The 24,481-nt window shown below is 31.6% G+C and overlaps 1 protein-coding gene across 1 annotated transcript in view; it reads right to left on the bottom strand.

Annotated features, from left to right (window-relative positions):
* The window catches only part of LOC145292154 (vacuolar protein sorting-associated protein VTA1 homolog), a 31,802-nt gene extending 7,980 nt beyond the window's left edge, over positions 1 to 23,822 (bottom strand). Inside the window, exons 1-5 of the mRNA XM_080138294.1 lie at positions 23,665 to 23,822; positions 12,505 to 12,599; positions 9,337 to 9,464; positions 5,832 to 5,907; positions 3,827 to 3,932 (exon numbers count right to left, since the gene is read on the bottom strand). Of these exons, the coding sequence (XP_079994420.1) occupies positions 3,827 to 3,932; positions 5,832 to 5,907; positions 9,337 to 9,464; positions 12,505 to 12,599; positions 23,665 to 23,773 (514 nt within the window). The 5' untranslated portion in view covers positions 23,774 to 23,822. The remainder of the gene's footprint in view (positions 1 to 3,826; positions 3,933 to 5,831; positions 5,908 to 9,336; positions 9,465 to 12,504; positions 12,600 to 23,664) is intronic.
* Positions 23,823 to 24,481: the final 659 nt, after the last annotated feature.

Consider the following 24,481-nt stretch of genomic DNA (forward strand, 5'->3'; position numbering starts at 1 on the left):
TTTAAATAATTAAACTGTCATATGAAAAATAATTTTATTCAAACTTACACAAGACATTTTTTTTTCTTATTTTTAGTTTGATTCATATTTTCTTATATATTTCCTTCAGTTTGAACAAAAAAAACTGTTTAATTTGAAAATTTAGAAAACCGAATAATATTATATGATTTTTATCAAATAATTCAAATCATTTCTTTTTTTTTTTTGGTTTCTGAAATGTTCGTTGTAAAAACAACATATTCATAGAAGAAAAGTTTGTGGGTTTTTTTCTCTTCACTTTAATGTTTGTATTAAAATTAAGGGTGTATAACTTCAGTGTCGCTGACAATTATTGTGAAATTTGATTGATGTGTGTTGCGTGGTTATCACAAATTTTGAATCAAGAAACTTTGTCACATCTTTGAAAATATTATTATGTAAGTTTAATTTGACTCTTCAGGTTAATACTGCCAATAAAATAAAGAGAAAAGAAAACAGTTTGTTTTTTTTCTAGGAAAAAGTTGTTTTTACAATGAAAGTCTTAGAAATAAAAAAAAAAAGGAGTTTAATCATTTAATAAAAAATTATATAACATTAATAGGTTTTCTAAATTTTCCAACTCATGTAATAATGTTTCCAATGATGTGACCAAGTTCCTTTATTAAACATTCATGCCACCCATTGATCAACCTTCATACTGTCAGTGACACTGTACGCACACATTTCTCTCATCATCATCAACAAAATACAGAGAAAAAAAAAGTTTTCTTCTATGAATAAGTTGTTTTTACTGTGAATGTTTCAAAAACCACAAAAAATGAGCTTAATCATTTAATAAAAATAAATTGTATAACATTCTTCAAATTTCTGCATTTTCAAATTAAATTTATGAAATAATATTTTCAAATTAAATCTATGAAATAATATTTTCAAAGATATAACTAAGTTTCTCTATTCAAACATTGTTTACATTTTACAAATATTTGTTATTATTGTTGTTGTTGTTATTGTGTTAAAAATAATGTTTCAGAAATATCTGAAACATTATTTTTAACACAATAACAAATCTGTATCTCATAAAATCTGAACCATATTTACAATAATAATCTAGGATTTTTATGTCAAAAAGCACACAATTCTTATCGGTCAACAGGCTGCATAATGTTTTTCTTATTCACTAGGCAAATTTTTTAATTCCTCTATAAATCACAAATTTATTTTGGCAATATACAGTTTTCCTGATAATAATCATGAAACTTTCAACGGTTAAATAATTTGTGAAGTTATTGCGTATGTGAGTTGCAAGATGATGAATAATGCAGTGGGGAGGGGGGGGGGGTTTAAGAGACAGTTTTATTTCTCTCTGAATAGAGAAATCAATTTGTAGTTACTAGGCCAACTAGAATGTATTGATTCAGTTGTGTAGGCTGGTTTCAACAAAGACGTGTGTGTAAACGTTACCGGTTTAATGGAAGCCAATTGTAATGGAGCTGCAGCATTTGGCTTGTGAGATGCGATTTTAAAACAAAAATGTCTGGATTACTTAATTTTCAAGCATTTATTCAGCATGCAGACTCGTTTCCTTTTCCAAAACAAAACTTTCTCTGAACAAACAAGGAGAGGTCGATAAGACACTTACCTAAAAATTTCTGACTATCAGACTTTTGCAGCTCTTTAAATTTACAGCGCAAGTATAGAACTATTGATGAAGCAACTGGTCAAAATTCATGTAATACTTTTGATGCGATTGAATTCAGACTGTTCAATACTGCGACACACCAAATGTGACACTAATTGATTTCCTTGGCCATGACAGTGTTACAAAGCACCTTATTGTTGACTTGACTAAACAAGTTGATCAAAAAAATCTAGATAAACATTATGAATGCAAATATACTTATTATAGACTAGGAGTGTTATCCTGCACTACCTGAGGGGCAGGGATAAAATAGAAAACTTTTAAAAATGTGAATTATAGTCAGCTAGTGTACTTCCTAATTTCCAGTATGGCTGTTACTTGAACCGACAACAAAGCTAATCAGTTCTTTTGCTTTTTTTCTCTCACGCCTATATCTTCCCTGTGCATGCACTCTTTTTAATCATGTTTTTCCAATTGTTCTGTTTTATTTAATAATCACTGAAAAGTTTTTTCGGTCTTATTTTAATCAAGAATTATTGAAATTAGATTCATTAAGAATTATTGAAAACACTTTTTTAAATCTTTTTAAACTATTTTGGAAATATTATGTATTGGATACATTTATTTTTATGATGTTTGAAATGTTATTTTGATTTCAATAATTTCATTTGTTATTTTGATTCCAATAATTTTATTTTTATACATTCATAAACATATATTTATTATAGAAATTTAAATAAAAAAACTTTCATTTTTAAAATTAAAATAAAAAAATTTTTCTTATAAAATTTCAATTAAAATAAAAACTTAGTTTGTAATTTTATTATTAAAAGTGCAAATAAAGAGTAATTGTGTTATTTTTATCTGTACAATTTTAATTTTTATTGTACATTCATATTATTTTTATATTTTCCAATATTGTAATTTTTTTATATCTTACTAGCAAAAGTACCCGTCGTTGACTGGGTTCAAAAACAGCCTACAGAAAATGGACTCTGATTTATAAAAGTATGATAGCTTATGAAAAGGAAGGGTTATAAAGAGATAGCTTCGAATTTTGGGCTATCAAAACCAAAGCAAAATATGATGAAAGTAAAAAGAAAATAGATAAACCCCATAATTTATTATACCATACCTGTTCACACTGAAACACTTATCACAATATTCTGTGGATCTATATTAAAAAACCTTGTTAAACTTTGTGACATATTTCCATTCTATGGAGGTCAGGTGCGAACGAACACCCCATAATTTTATTATACCATATTTCTTCAAACTGAAACATAATTATCAAAGTATACTTATGCAGATAGATATGAAAAGTCTTTATTAAAGTTTGTGCCTATTTCCATTCCATGGAGGCCAGGAGCGAACGCAGACCCCACAATTTTATTTAAGTTAAAACAAACTTATCAAAGAACTCTTATGTACACCTATATCAAAAACACTTGTAAACGTTTTTTTTTAATTTTTAAATTTTTTATTTCCATACTTTGTGGACCATGCACGAACGCAGACCCTCACAATTTTAATGAATCACCGTTCTGCCAGATCAAACATACCCATTCCTGTGTCTCGATACATCTTCTATCATTATATGTAATCAGTTTTTTAACATAGTCAACCATATAGGAGCCTATTCGTGACCAGACACACACACACACACATTCAGCTTTATATTATAGATTTCAAAACATCGCTTCACAATAGAAATTCTGAAGAACAATAAAAGTGAAGGAACTGATTTGCCTTGTCACTGCTTCCCGTAGCAGCCATGCCATAAATTAGGAAGTACGTTAGCTGACTACTATCAAATGTGTAACATCCTTTTTTTAAAGCCAATCTCTCTTTCTGACAACTGGTTCAATAAATAGAAAAAAAAGAAAAGAAAGAAAGAATGCAAGAAATAAAATAATAACTGACTGACTGACTGACTGACTGCTTAACCTAATTTCAGTGTTATTTTTTATACAACTATCAGTAAAAATGAAAAAAAAAATAATTCACTCTGCCATATACTAATTTGATTCAGGGTCATCCTAAAGGAATGAAAATTACAGTAATTTTTCTACCATAACTAGGTTGATATCAATACTGAATCTGATGATTAGGGTTTGTCGGTGTATCTTGTGTAGTGTCTAACTTTTAACCAGATACACATTAAGGCAGACAAAATTACACTTTTATATAATACAAGATAAAAATTACCATCTTCATTTTCTGGAAGAGGTCCAGCTATCGGAGTTTCACCATTTTTCAGACATTTATGAATGTAGGCTGCTTTCCACTTGGCATACTTTTTATTTTTCTCAATCTGGAAAAAGAAAAAGCAAAAAAACCTTAGAAACTAAATATCTTAACAATTCATGTCAATCGTCGAATAGAAAAAATATTTGTTCCATATGAACATTGTAACAAACAGTTGAGAGACATTCTCTAAATATAAATTGTATAAAAATGTTTTTTTCTTGCAAATATTAAATGCAAAAATATTTTCAAAATGAACAATGTTTTTTTTTTAAATATTTAATTGTATATCACGATTTTACTCAAACTCGAAGATATCATCAGGTTTAGCATTTATGAATAGCTGATCTATCTTGTAATTCTTGGTTCTGACTCGTTACATATTGCAACCACGTTGTGAAATCAAAAGGTCTAAAATTCCAAAATATTTGACTGACTTCAACTCGTTATTTTAAAATATTCCAATATTAAGACTGTTGATTCCATAGAGATTAAAAATTTGACTCCTAGTTTATTTTTACAAGTCAAACTCTGATTCCCAAATCTGAAACTTTGGTCACAACAGTTCATTATGCATTTCAACATGTATGGTTCTTGACATAGTATGCATATTTAAGGTTGTTCATTTGTAAGTGTATATGTAACATGTGTATGTCCAATAGAGAATTGGACTTTTTCTTTAAAAGGCTTGCACGTCATTCACGAATAATGCCTTATTGTTTTGATTGCTGCTTCACAGCTGTCATTCAAAGCTTAAATAAATAAGATAATTATGAACAAATAGGCACACATTTCTAAATTTTGGAGATGAGAATTGATTATTCATATTATTTGGATTCTTCAAACTACTGTTCTCATCTTGAGTGTTATATATATATATATTTATTTAAAATTCTACAGAAGGTCAGAAAAACATTGGTAATGTCAGTTTCAAGCCTAACATAAGGGGGACCAGGCTTGAAAACAACGATACCAATGTTTTTCTGACCTTTTGTACAATTTTAAATAAATAAATATTAAGCTCTTATATTGAAAAGGTTTTTCTTTGTAATCGAGCACTTTGTGGAATTCTTTCCCAAAAAACAGTAAACAAATATATATATATATATATATATATATATATATATATATATATATATATATATATATATATATATTTGTTTACTGTGTTTTATATATATATAGGTTTCAAGCTCCTAAAATTCATTCTAGAATTGTCCATAAAACCTGTGGCATAGCAGAGGAAGTACTTGGTAAAATTCAGTTGTAAAGTTACAGTTTTGGAGGTTGAAGGTTCAATCCTCAGTGTGGGTGACACTCAAAATATAATTGCAAATTTCTTTGGACATCTACCCAGTCATGGCTGATGGAACAAGAGTATGCTACTCCTATAGATTTAATAAAGAGTTCTATTCGATATTCTGCACAGATTCTTAAAAGTTCAACAGAAAGATTGCGAAGTTCGACAAAAAGACTCCAGAATTCAGCGGAAAGATTCCAGAGTTCAATTAGATATTGGATATTAGAAGGTCAGAGGTTAAATCAACTGAAACATTGTGAAAAGAACACTCAAGATGAGAACAGTAATCCGAAGAATCCAAATAATGCAAATTAGGCACACAAGGATCATTAATCTGGTTTGTCTGTTTCATGCCAACTCTTTTGGGATTTATTTAAACCCTAAAACACAAAACCTATTGTAAATGATACTTTATATATAAATTGCTATTTTATCCATAGCTGGAGAGTGGATGGTTTTAATATGATTCCCAAAAGTATTACAGTATAAATGAATGCAATAAACACAACTCGATTTCAAATCAGCTTAGCTGATCTCATAATCTGTTCCTTTATGGATCACTGGAATCATCAAAATCTCAGCTTTAGGTGTGTATCTATTTTGAGAAGTTGATGCAAAGATTCAAGATCATCATTTGCAAGAATTAAGAAAATCATAGACACTTACCTCTTCATCGGTTTCTCCAAAAACTGAGAGGACATCAAACAACAACCCAGCAGTAAAAAAAGACTTTACTACATTTCTGAAAAAGAGAAACAGAAATATTTAATCCCAAAAATATTCTACCATCCAACCATATCAACACTTTACCTATCAATGTAAGACATGTAATAATACAGAGTTGGCCATAAGTTGTGCCGAAAATAATCACTTTAATTTCATATGAAAATAAAACTAAAACAAACTGTTACCTAAATGCAAAAGTTGGTCCCATTTTTTGCACTAACAATAAAGTCAAAACACCTTATTTCAAGTTAATTCAGCAATGTTCCCTGAGTTTGCCCATCCTCTCCAAACTATAACAAATATCTTGCTGAATTTTGCTTTCCTGATAACTATAAAATTGTCTCTGTGGTACCAGTGTTCAAGAATTCTGGTGAAAGAACTGACCTTCACAATTACTACCCCATTAGTCTACTCCGAGCTGATTCTGGGCCCTCATCTCTATGGTCTACAATGCTGGAATTGTGAATGGCTTGCATTCATGGCTACAGCAGCATCAAACTGTCTGGCATGGTTAGCCTCAATTCAAGATGCAGTCAATTCAACGGGTGGAGCCGGCTTAACTGATCCATAGTAATAGCCAAATCAAGTACAAGCAAATATACCCATCTCAGACAGAATTTCATCAGGGGGGTTCATTTATGAATATCAGGAACAATAAATGTCCAAGGATCGACTCTTGGGTCAAAAAACATTAATGTCATTTGGATGTACAGCCATCAAAGACTGCTTGGATTTTTCTCTTGTCGAAGAAGGGCGTAATTATAATAAATATTCATCCAATAATACTGTAAGACTTAATTTTCTTAAGACTTTTATGTCAGACCTTATCAAATGCTTTGGATATAACCAGCAACACTGCACTAGCTCCCCCGCCCCTTATCCAGTGCATTGTATATGCATTCCAAGATGGTTGTTAGGATATCTGCACTAGAACAAGCTTGCGTAAATTTATATGGTCAGTTAAAAAGAAGCTTGGAGCATGCTACCCCCTGTGGATTAAATAACGGGTTGCATTCAAAATTCTGTGCATATTCCCACTCAAAAAAGAGATTCCATAATTTGACAAGATATACCTGAAGAAGGTTGTAGGTTACATAAGGCAAAATGTTGTAAAAAAAAAGAACACTCAAGATAAGAACAGAAATCTGAATAATCCTAATAATACAAAGAAGTTTAGCATTTACAAATTGATAGACTAGCGATTGGTTTATTAATGACGCACAGATTTTAGCGAAGAGAGAGAGTAGACTAATGGGGTAATAATTGAGGGAGTCGATTCTTTTACCAGAATTGTTGAATATTGATACCACAGAGGCAATATTACGGCTGTTAGGGAAGCAAGATTTGGTAAATTATTTGTTGTAGAGTTTGAAGAGAATATGTCCGTATACTGTCTGGATTTAATCTTCCTCTGAGATAATCAGACATAAATTTGCATTTAAGACTTACATTTAACATCCATCGTATCATTCTCATATCATTTCTCGCCATGCAACAAACTTCCATACATCATCACGCTGCATACACATGCTTGATAGACTCTTCACTTGGTCAACAGTGGATACATTATTTTAAACAAAATATTGAGTTCTCATATTATATACTCTTCTCAGTGAAGTATGGATGCTGTTAACTTCTCGGAGTAGAAGTAGGAGAGAAGTGTCAGTATTGATTCACATTCTTTTCTCTTTAACATTACTAGGACATTAATGCAGAAAGAAAACAATTCAATTTTAAAAGGTACTTCAACAACTTATCTATGGATCCACTTTCCTTAACGATGAGTAGCGTCTTTAGAAGTTATCTAAATGCATATATTTATCAGGTTGACAAGAAAGCTCTTATGGTTTTTATCTTTTAAATGCAGATGAACATATCTCGGCTCAAACAAAAATTTATTGATCGAACACCATCAGAATGAACACACTTTTGCCAATGCAAAACAAGTGTATTTATGCAAGTAACGTAAAATCTTGTGTTTTGGTGGCAATGAAGTTGTTAAAGGCATTTTTGTTATTGCTTAGGTTTTTGAAATATCTCTCATACAGAAAGTTTTCGAAATGCTTGAAAATGTGGTAGTCGGTAGGTGAGAGATATGGAGAGTATGGCAGATAAGGCAGAGTTTCGTAGCCCAATTTGTTCAATTTCTGCACGGTCAGTTTAGCAACATGCAGTCGGGTATTGTGTGGAGGAGAATTGGGCCTTTTCTGTTGACTAATGCTGAGTGTTATTGTCAGAAGTTTGTGATGCATTTCATTCATTTGTTGGTAATACTTCTCCACTGTAATGGTTTTGCTTGCATTCAAAAAATTGAGATGAGACTGGTTGTAGACCACCAAACAGTCAGCATGACCTTTTGGTGCAACTGTGGCTTTGGGAAGTGTCATGAAGCTTCGTCGGCATCTAACCACTGAGCTGAGCATCGCTGGTTGTCATAAAGAACCCACTATTCATCGCATGTCACAACTCGGTCAAGAAACGGGTCAGTCTTGTTGCCTAAAAGAGAAGATGACACTTCATAACAGCATTTCTTTTGATTGTCGTTCAATTTGGGAGGCACCCATTTATCAAGTAGTTGTATCTTTCCAATCTCTCTCAAGTGACTGGAAATCATTGTATACATCTAATTCAGAAGCAAATTCTTGAACAGTTGTGCGTGAATTGGCTTCAACTAAGGCTCTTAATTGATCATGTCAAAATTTGATAGCCAACCACTATACTTATCATCTTCAAGACTCTTGTCACCCCCACGAAATTTCTGAAATCACCATTGTGCTGTGTGTTCAGTAGTGGTGGTTCCTGAGCCAAACACTTAATTGATATCATGAGCTGTTTTGGCAACTTTTAGGCCTAGCTTGAATTGAAATAAAAAAAAATTGCGCAAATCTGCTTTTTTCTATCTTATATTCAATGTTCTGAAAAAGAAGACAATTGTTTTAAAACGATTGTAATTTAAACAATTAGATAGAATGAAAAACGCTCTTTAAAATGATATATAAAGTAAAGGTTTTATAACAAAAATTTATTTGAAAATACATCGTTTGAAATCAAAAATAAAAATTCTGCAAGAACTTTCTTCTCAACATAATATCTAGATCTAAACTTACATGCCTCAGCCACTGGCATTAAATTGCAACTGTCTCTATGTTCAAATACTTCTATGTCTAGTCAAATGATAAAATCCAAACAATCAGACATATTATTATTATATCATATATGAGCCCATTGCTGACCTTAAGATCAAACTCTGTTGATCATCTACACCTAGCTATAGAAAATATATTAACCTCAAGAAATATATGTAACACACTGGGATTTGTAGAAGGAATTAAAAACAATATCTGTCTATATTGGCCAAAACAAGTTAAATCCTTTTTCACTTAAAATAAAAACCTAATAGAGAACGATATCTAAAGAATTAAATAGTCAGAAAAAAAGAACTAACTTGTCGAATTCACCAGCTCTGTCTTTGTTATCAGCATAAAGGAACAATTTCAAGGCATAATTTTCCAAATGAGCCTGACCGACAGTTTCAGACTGAATGGCTTCATTGTCAGCTAAACTTGCTTTCATCTGGAAAGGAAAAACAAAAAGTAAATAAATATAAGCGTTATTTCATCATATGAAATGCAAAGGAAATTTTTTAATTTATAAAAAAATCAAAATCATTACAATCAGCAAATGTATGCATTCTCCAAGTCCAAATATCTAATAGTTTTAATGCAATATATTCCTCACAAAATTCATTTGACTGTTGCTTATATAGAATGGGGTAGAGAAACTTGCTTTTTTGTTTTAATTGATATTCCAAATAAACAAGTTGCTCTGCTGTATAATAACATGAAAATGAACTTCTCAAAATCAGCACCGAGCCGAAATAAGTAAAAGTTGCACACATAAACAGCTTAATATTATTTATTATTACTAGTAAATATATGCTCTCTTTTATCATATTTTTGCTAACCTCAGAGGATACATTTAACTCTCCCCATCCTGAAGGCTAATGCCCGGGAGGATGATTTCATGACAGCAAAACAAATACTACACTACCCTTACCTCTCCCAACAAAGGAGAAGGTGATGCCTGGAAGGATCGTATCATGACAAAAGATATTACACTATCCTCTCCTCTGAATTGAGCATTGAAAGATAAGACAATTATCATCATATTCAGTTTAACATCCATTTTACATCCTAGCATGCATTAGATGGCGCTAAAAAATTGACTTCCAAAATAACCTGTCTCTATAAGGTCTCTTTTTCATGTGAGTCAATTTTCTTCCCATATTTTCCTTAGTCTTCCTTTGTGAACACAACTTGCTACCTCAACTGTTCTACATTTACTAACCCTAAAAATCTCATTCTTTCAACATTATCATACCATTGAAGTCTACTCTTCTGTACATATCTCCTTATACTGTCTAGATTTAATCTTTCTGAGGCCATCCAACTTAAGTCTTTTACATTCATCATATTCAGATATCATTTCTCTCCATGCCATGCACGTCCTCAACCCTCACTGGGCAGGTTCCACTTCTATTCATCACCACATTGTGTACACACGCCTGATAAGACTCTTCCCTTGGTCGCCAGTGGTTGGTTGGTTGGTTGTTTTGTTTTACAGCATATCAACCCTTTTCGGGTTATTTAATGCCGAATCCAAAGATTTTGAAGAAAAAATTTTTTAATAGAATATATTTGTTGTTTTCAAGTCGGTTTCTATTTAACCCATAGTTGGGACCCTAACAGGTACTACCACTCTGGGTCAGAATGGACCTGGGAGCAATGGCAATCAAAAGGTGGCTTCACATTCCCCAAAGCCTGCAAGCTGGGGCCTCACCACTGGATATAGTTTATGGTCATATCCAGGACCTCGCCAGTGGTAATGCTCTGCTAGTTAGTAATGTCTGTTCTACTCATGTTTGATTCTCATATCATTTCTCTACATTCAATGCATGTTGTTCTCAACCATCACTGGCTAGGTTTCACTTCCATATACATGCTTGATAAACTCTTTGCTTCGTCGACAGTAGTAAAACAAAACATGTATATTAAAAATCCTTTTTTCTATTTATTAAAAAAAAAAATACAACTTTGTTATATGTGAGTCATGGAATTGCATTAATTTGTATAGTCTTTTAATGGCAGAAGTTTCCTGAACTTACTCTATATAAATCTAACTTTTGCAATCACACTAGCATCTGATCCATCCTGTGCTGAAATTCTATCACCAAGATAACAAAACTTCTGGACAAGCTTCGTCATTTAAATATAGTTTCTCCACATCAGAGTTCTCATCCACATCCATTGGCTTGCACACAAGTTAGTTATCCTCTCTTAACCTACCACATTTAAATATATATATATATATATATATATATATATATATATATATATATTTGAGTGAGTGGGGTCACCAACAATTGCTATGTTTTTTTTTCTTTATATACTTGTTTTATTATTTGATATTTTCATTTTTCAAATTATTGAAATAATTTTTAAAAATAATTTTAACACATTTCAGATGATCTTGTTGTATCTTTTTAAGCGTCCTCTTCAGAAAATTTGAAAAAAATAGATGTTTTCGCAAAGCCATTTTGAGGATAAATGCTTTTCCCAGGGAGTAAAAAGATATTGTGTGCCTCTAAACGTTCTCAAACTTGAGTGTTTCATCCCTCCCTTGATTTCACTGGGCCCAGTTCAGGGTCATTGAGTGGTTTTGGCCTTGTTCACTTTCCATTTTTTTTATTTATATTTATTTTTCTTCTTACTTGTGTAGAGGTGTGGGGTGCATGGCTACTTCATCTCATAAGTGTGTCTGTGTGTGTTTTCTTGTATGACTTGTGAAATATAAGTTACATTTCATGGTTTGAATAATTTAAGTTATTAAGTTGGAAATGTGCTAGAAAGAACAGTGACGAGAAGAAACCAATAGCTGAAGAAACAAAGAAAAAACTAACATGATTAAACAAACAAAAAAAACTAGCATGATTAAGAGCAAGTGAAAAAGACTAGGGAAAGATGTTGTTGGTTTTGTATTTTTACACTGAGGTAGTGTTAGGTTTTGGTTTGTCCGTTTTACAGTAAATCAAATCTTTTAGGGTTATTTAATGCTGGCACAATATACAAGGATATGAGTGGTGAATAAATAAAAAAAAAAACATATCGAAAATTAAGACAACTTTAACAAAGGGAAGGATTGGGGGGTCACAATTTCCCAACCTTTTCCAATTGTATTTAGTGTATAAATGACCACAATAGATGAGATAGGACTTCAACTTGACATAGCCAATTCCATAATTTGCAATGGTATCTATTAGAGGAATCATGCATCTCTCACCACTTCCTAGTGTTCAGAAGATTATAGGTTATTAGGATCTTCTATAAATAAAATGTCTGATTTTCATAAATAAATGCTTGTAAGTATAGATGCATTAAATATGCAAGCCATGTGTACCGAAAAGTCACTTGACAAAATAAAAAATGCACTTGGCAATGAGATGCAAGAAACAAAATAATATAATCGATTGTCAAAAGATAAAATAAATGTTGGATGAACCAAAAGTTCACTTGATAATAGATGCAACATTCAAGAAAAAAATAATAGTTCTTACCTGTTCTTGTACATCCATAAGAGACATCAAAAATGTCCGACAATCTGGAGATTTCCTATCAATCTCCATTGCTCTTTGCAGGGCATATAGACGACCTTTAAAGAACAGAAAAAAGAAAAATCAAGTTATAATATAAAAAAAATGTACTTTTTAAAAGATAGGTAGAAATTTTACCTAAAATTTACAATAACAGGGCCATAAAAAAGGGTTTTCTAGCTTTTTTTTTTTTACCAAAAATTTTGAGGGTTTGGTATTCCAGTAGTCATGAACTTACAATCTTTTTGCATTTTGATAAGATTTATTCATCTGTCTACATTGACAATTGCTTAAGAATTTTTAGAATTGTCCATTCCATCACAAGATCTTGTTCACTTCACATGTTGGCAGGTGTTGAACACTAACAAATTGACCTTCAAACTAACATATCTCTGGCCAGGTCTCTATTTATTCCTCTTTCTTTCAACTTCATCCTTATCACTTCATCCTATGTTTTCTTTGAACATTCTCGTCAACTAATCCTGCTACCTCAACTGTTCTACATCTGTTAACCCCAGAACTCTCATACATTCTTTCAATGCAATCAAATAAATAGTCTCCTGTTCTGCATATATCTTTCTATACTGTCCAGATTTAATCTTCCTCTGAGGTCATCAGATTTAAATCTGCTTTTAAGCACATCCATATTATTCTCATATCATTTCTTTTCATGCAATACATATTCTCAAACCTCACTTAGGTTTTATTTCTATACACCATCACACTGTAAAGATTTATCCGATAAACTCTTCATTTGATCAATAGTGGTAACACTCTGCTGGTTAGTAATGGTAAAAATTCCCTGAAATTACTGTATCCACACTTCTAACTATGGCGACACCAGCAGAAAACACTATTTTAAGATTTGATGCTTCAGTGAATCTATTTTTCACCTGCATATTTTGAGAATATCATTTTCGGGGCTGTCTAAGTTTGGCAATTACAAAGTTTTATAAATGTAAAAAATAAACCGATCATACTAACTTTTCAATAATATATTTAAAAATAAATGTGAAACATTAAAATGTGTTCTTTATATTTTAGGATTTTTTTTAGGATTTTTTTCAAATTTCTAAAATCAGAGAACATTTGAAAATTATGGGCAACAAAACAATTCCACAAAACATTAAAACATCGAAATAGTGTTTTGTGTTGCTATAGATTAACAATAAGATTCTAATAGTTTGTCTATATATATATATATATATATAATTCCAGGTTAATAATAGTTACTTGTAACTGGCTGACCAAAACATACTCATGAATGTGTAGCGACATATTAATGCTTATATAAAACAAATATATATATATATATATATATATATATGAGGTTTTTTTTTGTATTGATATGTATATTAAAAATCCTTTTTTCTATTTAAAAAAAAATACAACTTTGTTATATCTGAGTCATGGAATTGCATTCATTTGCAAAAGATCTTGCTAATTTGTATAGTCTTTTAAACCTTCATTTTAATTAATTCCCTATTAGTTTTTGTTGGTTTTCTGATGTTAACTATTATGTGTAATTATATTCATGCAGATATTCTACATGATTTATACTTGCATAATATTTGCATAAAAAGATTATGGTAAACACAAAGCTCTTTCTATGTATTTATGTATGTGTATATATTTTTGTTTAAAAAATTTTGCCCACCAAACTCCTCTGTCAGTTTGTGGTCTACAGACATGAAACTTAATATATAGGGTATTCGAACCATGCAAAACTGTATATTTGGGTTTTAGCCGGGGAAAATCGGTGCAAAGTGTGAAAATTAAAGAAATGGAATTTGCCAGGTGAAGGTCAAATGACGGCATTACGAATATGCATGCGTAACATAATAGCTATTGGTTCATGTTTTAATTTTTAGCTTTGCAGTATATGTCTTCATAGCTCAAGCTTTAATATCAAAGGAAAAAGTAAATTGTAAGCTAAACGTTTTGGTTTCGACTCTCGGTGGTAGTGCAGGAGTCATTTTTTTTTTTTTAACTTTTTAAATCATTACTATATATTGGGTCCAATAAAATATAATAATGAATATAAAATCTGCATTAATCAAAATATCATATTTAAGCGTATTTTATGACCAGGCAATGCCAAGCAGCCTGCTGCCTTGATGGAGGCGTGGCTAAAACTTGCTGCTATGGTTTTAAATGATCTTAAATAACAGCAAGGGGAGACTTCATTCCAAATATTTCTCATATGTTATATCTCCCATCTTTTTGAAATAAGGTACGATTATGAATATCTCTAGTAACAAATAATCATTATACACTATGAAATTTACTTTATTTAAAACCAAAATTTAACACCAAGTCACGAACGTTTAGAAACTTAGAGAACTACTTTATGCTGATGATGCTGATTTTGTGTCTTATTTAAAATGAGATATGCAAGATATAATGGTTTTTCAGCTGCATGTTACGCCTTTGGCTTAACTATCAGCATTAAGAAGATGAAAGTGATGTTCACCCTTGCACCTGGTGCTCCATACATTGAACCAAATATCTTTGTCATGGAAAGAAGGCTAAATGTTGTAGACACATTTGTGTACTTAGGCAACACAGTCTCTAGAGACAGCTCCCTGGATGCGGAGATACGTCTTCGCATTCAGAAGGCCAGCATGGCATTTGAAATTCTAGAAAAGTGGTTGTGAGATCTCTGTCAAAAACCAAGATGTGTCTACTTGATCTGTGTTCTGTCTTACTTTACTCATCAGAGTGCTGGATTATATAGCGTCGGCACTTAAAGCAACTTGAGAGATTCCATCAGAAATGCCTCAGGCAAATTCTGAATGTAAAATGGCAGTCACGGACAGCTGACATGGACATTGTCAAGAAAGCTGAGTGTTTGAGTGCTGAAGCGATAGTGATGAGGAATCGGTTGTACTGAGCAGGTCATGTTGTTCGGATGGAAGATACGAGGCTGCCTAAGCAGTTGTTTTATGGCGAGCTTAAAACTGAGAAACATCCTCAGCATGGTCCAAAAAGGCACTTTAAGGATTGCATAAAAGACAATCCTCAAGAATCCTGTTCAGAATTGGAAAACTCTAGCGAAATACCAGCCCAAATAGAGAAGGCTAGTTAAATGTGAATCTGAAGTTTTTAAATGGGAACGAATCGATCATACTGAGCTTAAGAGAAACCTGAGGAAAGGCAATGTTTTGCCCGATGCGTTAAACAGTTGGAAATGTGAGGCATGTGATCGGATACTCCTCTTAAAAGCTGCTTACATTAACCACAAAAAAAAATGCTGTGGATAAAAAGAGCAGAAAAGTGGAGGTAGAATTAAAACAAGTTTCAAGATTCAAACTTGTCTGCCACATATGTGACAGACTGTGCAAGTCAACTACTGGCCTGAAAAGTCATCTTCAGACTTATGAGCATGGTTTGAATGTCATTGACAATTCACCCAGCAACTGTGGTGAGGATGGTCATGAACAGTGAGATGGCTAGTCTCTCTCTCTCTCTCTCGCCATTAGCTATCTCACTGTTCATGACCATCCTCACCACAGTTGCTTAGTGAATTGTCAGTGGCACGCAAACCACGTTCATGAGTCTGAAGGTGACTTTTCAGGCCAGTAATTGACAATGGAGCAGGTTCAACCCATTTTGGGTGAATGCTGTTTCTAGCAATACACATGAAAAAATTTAAATGGCTTAAAATATTTCAATATTGGTATATATAGAAAGAGCTTGATAAGCTAATAAAGAATCTTTTTAAATTTTTTAAATCCAATTAAAATCAAGGAAGTTAAAATAATAAAATAATAAAAATAATGCCCTGCGTGTTTGGCTATTTTCCCCTCTTTAAGACCATATGCATTTTGTCACATTTTTTGCACTACTTTTTCAGTAAAAATGCTATATCTTTGTTAAAACACAAGACTAAGCAATGAAATTTGCCATATAAATGTATTTTTGTGCAAGGAATCTGAATATGCTATTGAAAATCTCCAGAAATGAATTGTTTCCAAATAATCTGCAGTAAATGCACATAAATATGCTGCGCTTGCTTAAAAATGTCATGTATTCATTAAAAGAAAAGAGAGAACTCAAAGTTTAGTTGTAATGCATTTTATGTGCCAAAAACTGAAATCGAAATCTAGGATTGGTTAAAAATGAATATATTGAATATTTCTTTGGTATTATTGTAGATTAATACCTTCTGTTACCCCTCCCCATCTGACCACCTCTCCAAAATATGTGATTCTATCTTTATAGACAATTGCATGTGAACAACTTGAAAAACTTTAATAAAAGATAAAAATTATTTTAGAATTTAATGTAAAATGATTTCTCATTTTGAATCATTTGAGCGTTTTAGGGCAGTTACCCTCCCCCCTTTTCCAATGATAGATAAATCCTGGGTGTTTTTTTTTTTGTTTGTTTTCTAAAAGGTGATTATGTGTAGTTTTAAGAGGGTCTTTGTGCAATTATGAGAAGGTAGGGAGGTTGCCACTCTGACTTTGGGTTAATGATAGGGCTAAGGAAAATTATGTGTGAACATCCTGAAGACTTGATAGAAACAAAACAAAAACAATTTTAGAATTTAGAGTGGGGGGGTTGGTTTCACATAAATGTAAAATAATTCACCATTTCAAGACGATCCTAGCGTTTTAGGAAAGTTGACCAATTTATTTTGTTTGGGGAGGGGGGGATTAATCATGTGCACTTTTCTTTAAACGTTTTTTATGCTTTTTTTTTACGTTTATATAAGCTCACAGAGGAAGTTTGTTTAGTGGGGAGCTCTGCCACTTGTACTTAGTGTTATTGTTAAGGCTAAAGGTTTTAGGAGAAGGCTTGCCACTCGTACCTAGGATTAGACATAGAATTAAGCGAGTTTTTTTTTTAAGGGGGTGTTTGATACCCATTGTGAAACTTTACAAGAATTATGACAAACAGACAAAAATAAATGTTATTTAAAAAAATGACGTCCCTCTAACAGAAAACATGATGCTTGGAAAAATATCAAGTATTTAAATTCTATTTGAATATAAAAAAAGAAACAAGTTTTTGCTAAAGCTGGCAAATTGTTAAAAATTTTGAATTAATGTTATTTTCATTTTTAATTAAATTTCATGTCTTTTCCTATCATTGTTATTTTTTTACTGAGCACCTCCTACAAAAGAAGAAAATTTTTTTCAAAACTTTCAATACTCATTTTGAAATCTTTTTTTTAACACAACAAAAAAACGAGTGGTCAAATGAATTTTGGACACTCGAAATTATTAAAAATGACATCTCTTTTGGCTAATTTCCAAATTTCATTAAAAAATTCTTAACAGAATCACGGTACGGATGTTTAGAAATCCAGGGGGGGGGGGTCGTTACAAAATCTTACCGAAAATGCCGTTTTATGATGTTCACATTTTTATCACTTTATTTGCTTAAAACTCTAAAAATATATAATGTATGTTATTATTTACTAATTCATTTGAAAGTATATTCATTTCCGAACAAAACAGTGGTATTTTGAAGACTTAAAGTGCTTTGGTTTTTAAAATATGACTATTTTAGCAGAAATCCCTTGAAATCCGTGATTATCCAAAACGTTTTAACAGCCATGTGTATTACTACTGTTTCAAAAACAAAAAACAGAAAATGAAACGTGACCATCAGTTTTATCCCAGTTCTTTTACAGGCGGAGGTTATTTTCCAAGGATTCAGCCATTGTGTAGGCATTCAATTTGCCCTCATGTCAGGAATAGTGTGTTGTCATCATTAATTGTCATGACTGAACATTTAAATTCCCCAGTCTGACATTAAAAGGCAACATAAAGTAAAATAAATACATGCTGCAAAGAAGGTTACCTCCCTCTATCATGCTACTATATCTCTATAAAGCTACCATTCATCCATGCATAAAATATTATTGCCATATTTGGACTAGTGTACCTATCACTATTCTCCCTCATGGAGAGGATTCAACAAAAAATGTCTAAATAGGTTCTACACCGACTGGTAAGCTCTAGCCTGAACATCATAGTTTTGCATCCCCGTGCTTGTTTTACGTGTACTTCTAAAAGAATGTACTCCGATAATCTTACTATACTTTACCCCCACCCCACCGATATTTTAATTCAAATAGCTTCTTTTTAACAAGAGCAAATGAAACAAAAATTGAGGTGAAAAAAAAATATACAACAAATGAATGTTACCAAAGGCAAGATAAGTACTTTTTCTACCTACTGGGATTAATTTTGTGTGTGTCTTAATGTACTTTAAAGCGATTTTTTAGTACAATACAAAACTTGTGCCAACTCTTAAGTTAAAATGAAAGGAAAAAATGTTTGCCATTAGACAATTATGTGGAGTCTCGACATTCACTCAAAAAATCTAACATTACACAAAAATATTTGTAAATTAATTGAACATTACATTTTTGCACGATTGGTGATAGTTATTAGCTATGATTCTGTACTGCAGTCTTAGTGTGTCATTTGTTGTCTTTTTGTTTACAATTCCTCGTCTGTTAACTATTCTGCTCTTTTACCACATGTAAATCTATTAATGTCTATTTTATTTAAGCTTTTTTTTATTTTGATTTTCAGAGTTAAAAATAAACTAAATAACTTTAGATAATGTCTGACAATGTAACAATGAATTGTAAGAATCAAATTGGTTTTAATTTTAGTAATTACTAACTTTAAGTTGGTCACACAAAAGGCATTTTATTCAACTTGCTCCACCTAAACAATTTATTTTTCTTTTGTTTTTTTTTTCTTTTGTTGTAAATATTCTTTTGTGAAATATCCAAGATTTGAAAAATTAAATTTAATTATTAGCATATCATTTGGTCATTCAATTATTGGCAATTATATAGAATATAGAAGTGCTGAAATAATAGCGTTATTATTTAGAAATCCATTCTTAACATGGGGAGGGATGGGCATTTTGTAACTATTCTATACTTTTACCTAACAATTTAATAAGCAAAAAATACCGTAAAAATTGAATTTAACTTGAAAATCCCCTCTCAAAGATAGCATAGTCCAGATTCTGCATAAGTACCGATTGTTGATTGAACTGAATAAAACCATAACTAATGTTTGCAGATCTTACAGTGCACAAGGATTTACTAATAATTGTAAAGCCAGTTCAAACGACTTTCTATTTGACAGTTTAAACACTTCCAAATTCTGGTACCGCTTCAGAATTTGAATCACACTTTTTTTTTATTTTGTTAGCCATAACTCTAACTTATATTTACTTCAGCAAAAGTTGGTTTGGTTGGTTGGTTGGTTGGTTGGTTGTTTTACGGTGTATCAACCCATTTTGGGTCATTTAAGGCCAACTCAAATTTTATAAAAGTTGAACAAAAAGTAAAGAGCAATTTCAACAATATTTAACAAATCAATCTATCTAACAAATTCATATATTTAACAAATTATACATTTTCAATAGATACACATTTTATAAACAATTTTAATTTAGCTGTTTAGGTTCTATGGTATATCAACCACTATGGGTTATCTAAAAATCAAATCCAGCTGACATACGTCTTATGCATATATATATATATATATATATATATATATATATTGCACATGCCTGACTTGTAAACACACATCCCGTTGAACTAAGTTTTAGAATGTAGAGAATGACTGGTTTGACACTTTTTCACACATACATATGTGTATGCATATATGTATGTGTTCAAATCAGTCATATTTTTAATACATTTTTTTTTTAGTTTTGCTTATTTGCGAGGTTTTATTTTCTATCTGCATTTCTTCAGGTTCCTCGACTTTTTTGGATGTTATCATCAAAGCAGGTTGTGCTATTCTTTTACTTGAGTTCTGTTTTTTAATTGTATTTTCTTTTGTTTTATTTTCAATTTTTCAATTATGTCTTTGTTAGAATCCACAGGTTAGATTGGTGATCTTTGGTGCCTTTCACATGTCAATTCAGCTGTCCTAGAACTCTCTTTAGACATTTCTACAGTTGTTGTCCACATTTAATTCTGTTCTCATAATAAGCTCGATTGGTTTTGTTTCTGTTGAAGACATTTTTTAAGATTTTCTTGAAATAATGGTCGGTCATTTGTGTTCAAATTTATTAACTTTTCTATAAGTTATCTTACATTTGAGTGGAATCCAGAGTTTTTTCATTGGCAAATATTTTTGTTCCCATATAGTTTTCAACAATTTTTCTAACTTCTGGGAATGGCATATTTTTGGTGTGTTATCTCCTTTTCTTTCTTGTAGACAATGCAGATCTTCATGGCAGTTTATATATTTTAGATTTTTGCACTCACTCTGTGTGTGATTTGGGTCATGTTCATCACACTTTGCACACACTTAGCATCCTCTGCAAATGTCTTGTGATGACCAAATTTCTGACATTTGAAACATCATAGGGGAGCTGGTATAAATTGCTTTATCCTTTCTATTGTATAGCCAATCCTGATATCCTCTGGTATTGATGCTGTGTATGATGAGGATATACAAGTGTGTCTGTATAGTTTTGTTGTTTCGTCCGATGGTAATTCTCTTATATTCTTGTTTTTTAAAAGCTGTTTCAATTTCTTCTGGTGTTTCTAATGAAAGCTCTCTGCTTCTTATAACATCTTTTGAAGTATTTAATCTAGGATGTGGATATGCTTTGCATTTGATGTTGTGGAATGTATTCATTTTAAGCAGATTTTCTGCATGTTTCTTCATTTCAATTTCCACTAGCTGATAAAATTGTGTCTCAGATGGGTATATTTGTTGATGACACTACACTCTGTAATAGACATGAGGGTAAAATGAATGTACACATATCAAAGGCAATGGCAAAAATCGTAGAAAACGATAGAAACAGTAATGTAATGGAAAGTGGATGGCAACATTAAATTGAAGACCAAGCATCTTTCCTTTAACAACTACAAAAAGCCTTTTCAAACACTGATTACCATGCAAAATAACATCCTGAGAACACATCTTTAAAACTCCTCAGCATAACATTCACAGGCAACATGAATTGGAACAAATGCATTCAGGATGTTATCAAGGCTGCTGCAAAAAAGTTGGGCTCCTTCTACCGAGCAAGAAAATTACTCACACCAGACAGTATCCTATATCTTTAAAAGGCTACGATTCACTCACATCTGGCCTGGAGCATAAGCCACTAGTCTTCTACTCTTAGACAGGGTTCAAAAAAGAGTCTCAAATCTAATAAGTTCCACACTGTCAGCAAAGCTCCAGCCCCTGTCCTGTTGCAATGTTGCTTCCTCATGTCTGTTTTAGAAGTACTTTAATGGGATGTACTCTTATGAACTCATAGCACTTGTACCGCAAAATCCCACCTTTTTACTGTTGTGATGCTGGAAAGCCTTCTACTCTAATAATTTCTTCTCTCAGATTGTTGGACCTTGGAATTCTCTCCCTGTTTACTGCTTCCCTGACAGTAATAACCTGCAGAGGTTTAAATGTGAACAGATATCTCACGGCTCAACTCCCCTGCTAGACACAATTCCAAATAGTAGCCCTTTACATGCAAGTGACAATATCCCTTGCTTGTAGGAAAAATGAGAAAAAATTCCTTTTAATTTTAAAGAAGTGAAAGTAATTATATATATATATATATATATATATATATATATATATATATATAACTATTGACAAAAGGGGTTTGTATTACAATCCACAGAGGTATAAAAAAGTTATGAAAATATATATATATATATATATATATATATATATATATATATATATAACGGTGCTAGTGCACTTTTTGATCTACACTATTTTTTAAATAGTATTTTCAAATTTAATTTAAAGTTTTATGATATCTGTTTTTATTAAATTGTAAGGTTAAAGTACAGAATAGGTACAAAACACCCTCCTCCTCTCCCATGTTAAGAATGGCTTTCTAAATAACATTATTTCAGCACGGATCAATAAGTGCACTCACTAGTACCTATATAACAAATAAATGTTATCAAAGGTTAGATAAGTTATATTTCTACATAACTAGATAAGTTTTTAATGTTTTTATTTAATGTAATAATGTAATGTTATTCGGTTCGAAAAACAAGTAATATTTAGCGCTACTGGAGAACAAGAAAAAATGGCCGCGGTGTCTCTTTACATCTTTGAAGTCTCGATAATCACTTCAAAATAAGAAATAAAACAAAATTGTGGTAGAAACCCATCCAATAAATGTCCCGTTAACATTTATTGGGTGGGTTTCTATTACCAATTTTTTTTTTTTTTTTTCTTTTTTTGAAGTCTTTGTCGAGACTTCAAAGGCATTGCGCCGTGCGCGTGCGGCTATTTTTTTCTTGTTTTTCAGTAGCGCTATTACTTGTTTTTCGAATCAATTAAACATTTTACATTGAATAAAAGCACTAAAAACTTATCCAGTTATGTAGAAAAGTAACTTATCTTGTTTTTGATAACATTTATTTGTTATATATTTGTTTTTTTGACAACTTTTTCCTACAAACTCAATAAAAAATAAAAAGGATTTTAAGAAATCTTATTGATATTTTACGCTATTGCATTTGGTATTTCAATAATCGAATAGTAACTAAAATAATGCGAAAATCGCGTAAATACAAGAAACACACAGAAAGCGATAATACAATTTAGTGATTTGTTTTCATTTCGTCACCTATATTATTAGGTGAAGAAAACACAACTTCAACTTTTGAATGTAACAAAGTTAAGGAAATAATCGTTCACCTATTTTTATAAAAGTTTTTTTTTAATAAATCTCAATAATAATTTTTAGCTTTTTATCAATCCAAATAAATTACGTTGTTTGTTTGTTTGTTTTTACATTTTATGTAAAGAATTTTAACACACAAGAATTTATTTAGACATCGAACAAAACTTACTAAATAAATTTAAAAATAAAATATAACAATTAAAAAATGACGAAAAGCATTCTTTTTCTTTACTAAATTATAAAATATTAAGCGAATTCGTTTTTTCTATCAATAGAAAATAAATATTTATAAACTTAACGAAAAAATTGTTTGTTTTGTTGATAGATAATTTAGCGAGAGAGAAAAAAAAACGATGTTGATGAATCACGGCTTCGCTCACACCCTGAAGAAGAAAAAAAAAACAAACAAAAATAAAATAAAAAAATCTCTAAGCATTGAGAAATAATTAAAATTTAATTTCTTACAGTAGTAAGATATCACTTTATCCCGTTTGTCGTGTTCATCGGCGGTTTTTATATAATGTTGAACTGCTTTTAAATTAGGAGGAACAACACCAACGCCACTAGACGCCATGTTTGTTATGTGGAGAGTTTTGAAAACAGGGCGATAACTCTCATAATCATCTCGATTCAATTAACGTTCCCACCTGAACGCAAAAGTTAGACACAAGATCAACTGTTAGTGTGGGAGATTTCCAGCTACTCTAAAACAGACACTCTAGATAGGATTAAAAAAGAGAGAGAGAGAGAGAGACTGTATACGCTGGGATATCCTTATGTATACTGCGACTGCTATTGCAGACTATGACCTAAACATAATTTTGCGTCGTTCGTTCACTGAAGTGAACTTAACATCAGGTTCAAATAGTCATAAATATTTATTTTGATATAAAAAAACGTTATATATATATAAAAAAGAAAAAAGGTCGTTTGTAAATGAAATTAATCCCAATATATATATATAATACCAAGGCCAAAGGGTAAAACTATACAAACACCGTGACAGCGAATTAACCCTAACCCTAACACTAACCCTAACCCCAACCCTAACCCTAACCCTAAACCTAACCCTAACCCTAAACCCTAACCCTAACCCTAATCCTAACCCTAACCCTAACGCTGTCACGGTGTTTGTATAATAATACCGGCCAAAAATCACATGAGGATAAAGATAAATGATATCGTCGGTTAGATGACGAACACTGCTGTGAGAGGATTGGATTCGAGTGGGAAGGGCAGAATTTGATTACCTAAAAGAATGGTTGGTAGAATTTTTTTTTTT

Source organism: Euprymna scolopes, chromosome 13 (genome assembly GCF_053919585.1).
Source record: "Euprymna scolopes isolate OS-2025 chromosome 13, ASM5391958v1, whole genome shotgun sequence".
Classification (NCBI taxonomy): Eukaryota; Metazoa; Mollusca; class Cephalopoda; order Sepiida; family Sepiolidae; genus Euprymna; species Euprymna scolopes.